At 27.0% G+C, this 1,914-nt stretch overlaps 1 protein-coding gene across 1 annotated transcript; it reads left to right on the top strand.

The window, feature by feature from the left end:
- The first annotated feature begins 308 nt into the window (after positions 1-308).
- LOC9298303 (putative defensin-like protein 148) lies at positions 309-1,448 on the top strand. Its single transcript, XM_002862181.2, is given in 2 exon segments — positions 309-403; positions 1,132-1,448. Coding segments are annotated over 2 exon segments (249 nt in total). The 5' UTR covers positions 309-339; the 3' UTR covers positions 1,317-1,448.
- The last annotated feature ends 466 nt before the right edge of the window (positions 1,449-1,914 follow it).

The following is a 1,914-nucleotide window of genomic DNA, read 5'->3' as shown; positions in this document are numbered from 1 at the left end:
TCAACTTGTCGATGATGAATAATATCGCGTGTTATGTATTATGACATGAAAAGATGCATGGATCGAGCTTCTTGGCTTATAACCTTTTAGTTAAAATAAATAAATAAGAGTTTAACGCTTTTACGTATTCTATAAGCAATAATACATGAATCCGAGTCAAAGTAGATCTTTTAATTCGGAGTATAAAATGGTACATATCTTAAAATAGATATATGTGTTTGAATGTGAGATACCTATAATTTATTATATATATATATATATATATATATATATATATATAACTAAAATTGTTTTTTTATAACTTTCAAAGCACTATCAATTCATTTTCTATCATCTAGGATGAGCAAATCCTGTCAACTCTCGTTTACCATTCTTATTGTCTTCACAATTGTTGTCTAGGTTTGTATTGTCTTAATTTATTACATATATCTTTTTTTCCAAAGAAACAAGTTTGGAATACTATATTAATTCTTTAAAATATCAATAACTATGTTATATAAATTTGTACCAAATATTCTTTATTTTAGAATTTGACAATATCGAGTTCTGCTCTTTTTGTTAAATCCATATCAGATCTAACTAAAAAAATAAGTTCAAAATTTTTGTACTAGACCTAAGAAATTATAACCCCAAAGATACTTTGAAATTTCTTCACATCTTGAATAATTCCTTAGTTTTTAAATTCAAATGGTCTTAATATATTTTGAAAATTATTGTGATAGCAATTGATTAAACATCTTTCTATTGCTTTTTTTGTCGTCAATAATTCTTTTCCATTTGTGTTGCATAGATAAATGTTTCAAGCTGCATATATTGTTTTAAAAGTATGGGTGCTATATAAATTTACATGTAAATTTATATGGTACATACAAATTATTTTAATATAGTAATTGGTTTTAGTTACAAATTTTTTTTAAAAAAATAATTAATGGATGATATAAAAAAATATACTCATATATATATATATATATATATATATATATATATATATATATGTAAATGTCTTTAAACATCTATCTTCACAATAGAAAGATAAAATATTACTTTCTCATTTTTTTTTGTTAAAGATTACTTTCTCATTTTCAATGCATAAACTAAACTTTATATTGTCAACGCATTTTACCATAACAGGTGTGGTTGGAAATGTGGAGCAAAAAAGCCAAGATTGGTGTTGGAGCGTTGTAAACAAAGACCGTTGTCTTCAGAAAGAGTGTGAATCTCTGTGTTTGAAAAAAAATCCAAAAGGAAAATTTATTTGCGCACCTTCAACCCCGGGAGGACCTTTTCAATGTCAATGTCGTCATCCTTGCCGTTAAGTCTGTTTTTTTTTTTTTTTAAACAAAAAAATCTCAAATAATGCAAAGACATGTTTAGAATATGTGATTTTGCTAAGATATGTTTTTATGATAATAAAAGGTTTTTTTATTATTATTATTGTATGTTTATTATTAGAAGTTTTATTTATATCCACATGAGAACATAATTATGTTTTTGATTTCAAAAGTATTATACCAACCTCATTAGGACACACTAATTGTAATATATGACATTGAAAAATGAATTTGATTAAGTACTAATATATCGAAACTAATTTGATAAATTACGGTGGTTATAAGAAAGTGATTAGATTACTGGTTAGAGGAGGATATTTTCAGTTTCATCGAACCTATTACATGTTGTGTGGTGATGTACATGAGAAGTGGCGATATCATTAGCCGGTCATGAGAATATTGGGGTCAAATACGAAACAAAATTTGGAGCCCCTACGATTGTTTTTCATTTGGCTGCATTCGGGACTGGCCCTGGCATATGCCGTTTACGCTTTCATGTTTACTATTATAAACTAGTGTTATAGCCCGTGCGTTGCACGGCCCTTTTTCAACATTTTGGATCTTTTCTTTATTTTGGGCCATC

Source organism: Arabidopsis lyrata (genome assembly GCF_000004255.2).
Source record: "Arabidopsis lyrata subsp. lyrata unplaced genomic scaffold ARALYscaffold_877, whole genome shotgun sequence".
NCBI lineage: Eukaryota > Viridiplantae > Streptophyta > Magnoliopsida > Brassicales > Brassicaceae > Arabidopsis > Arabidopsis lyrata.
The sequence above is the reverse complement of the archived record's forward strand: the minus strand, read 5'-3'. Positions and strand labels throughout refer to the sequence as shown.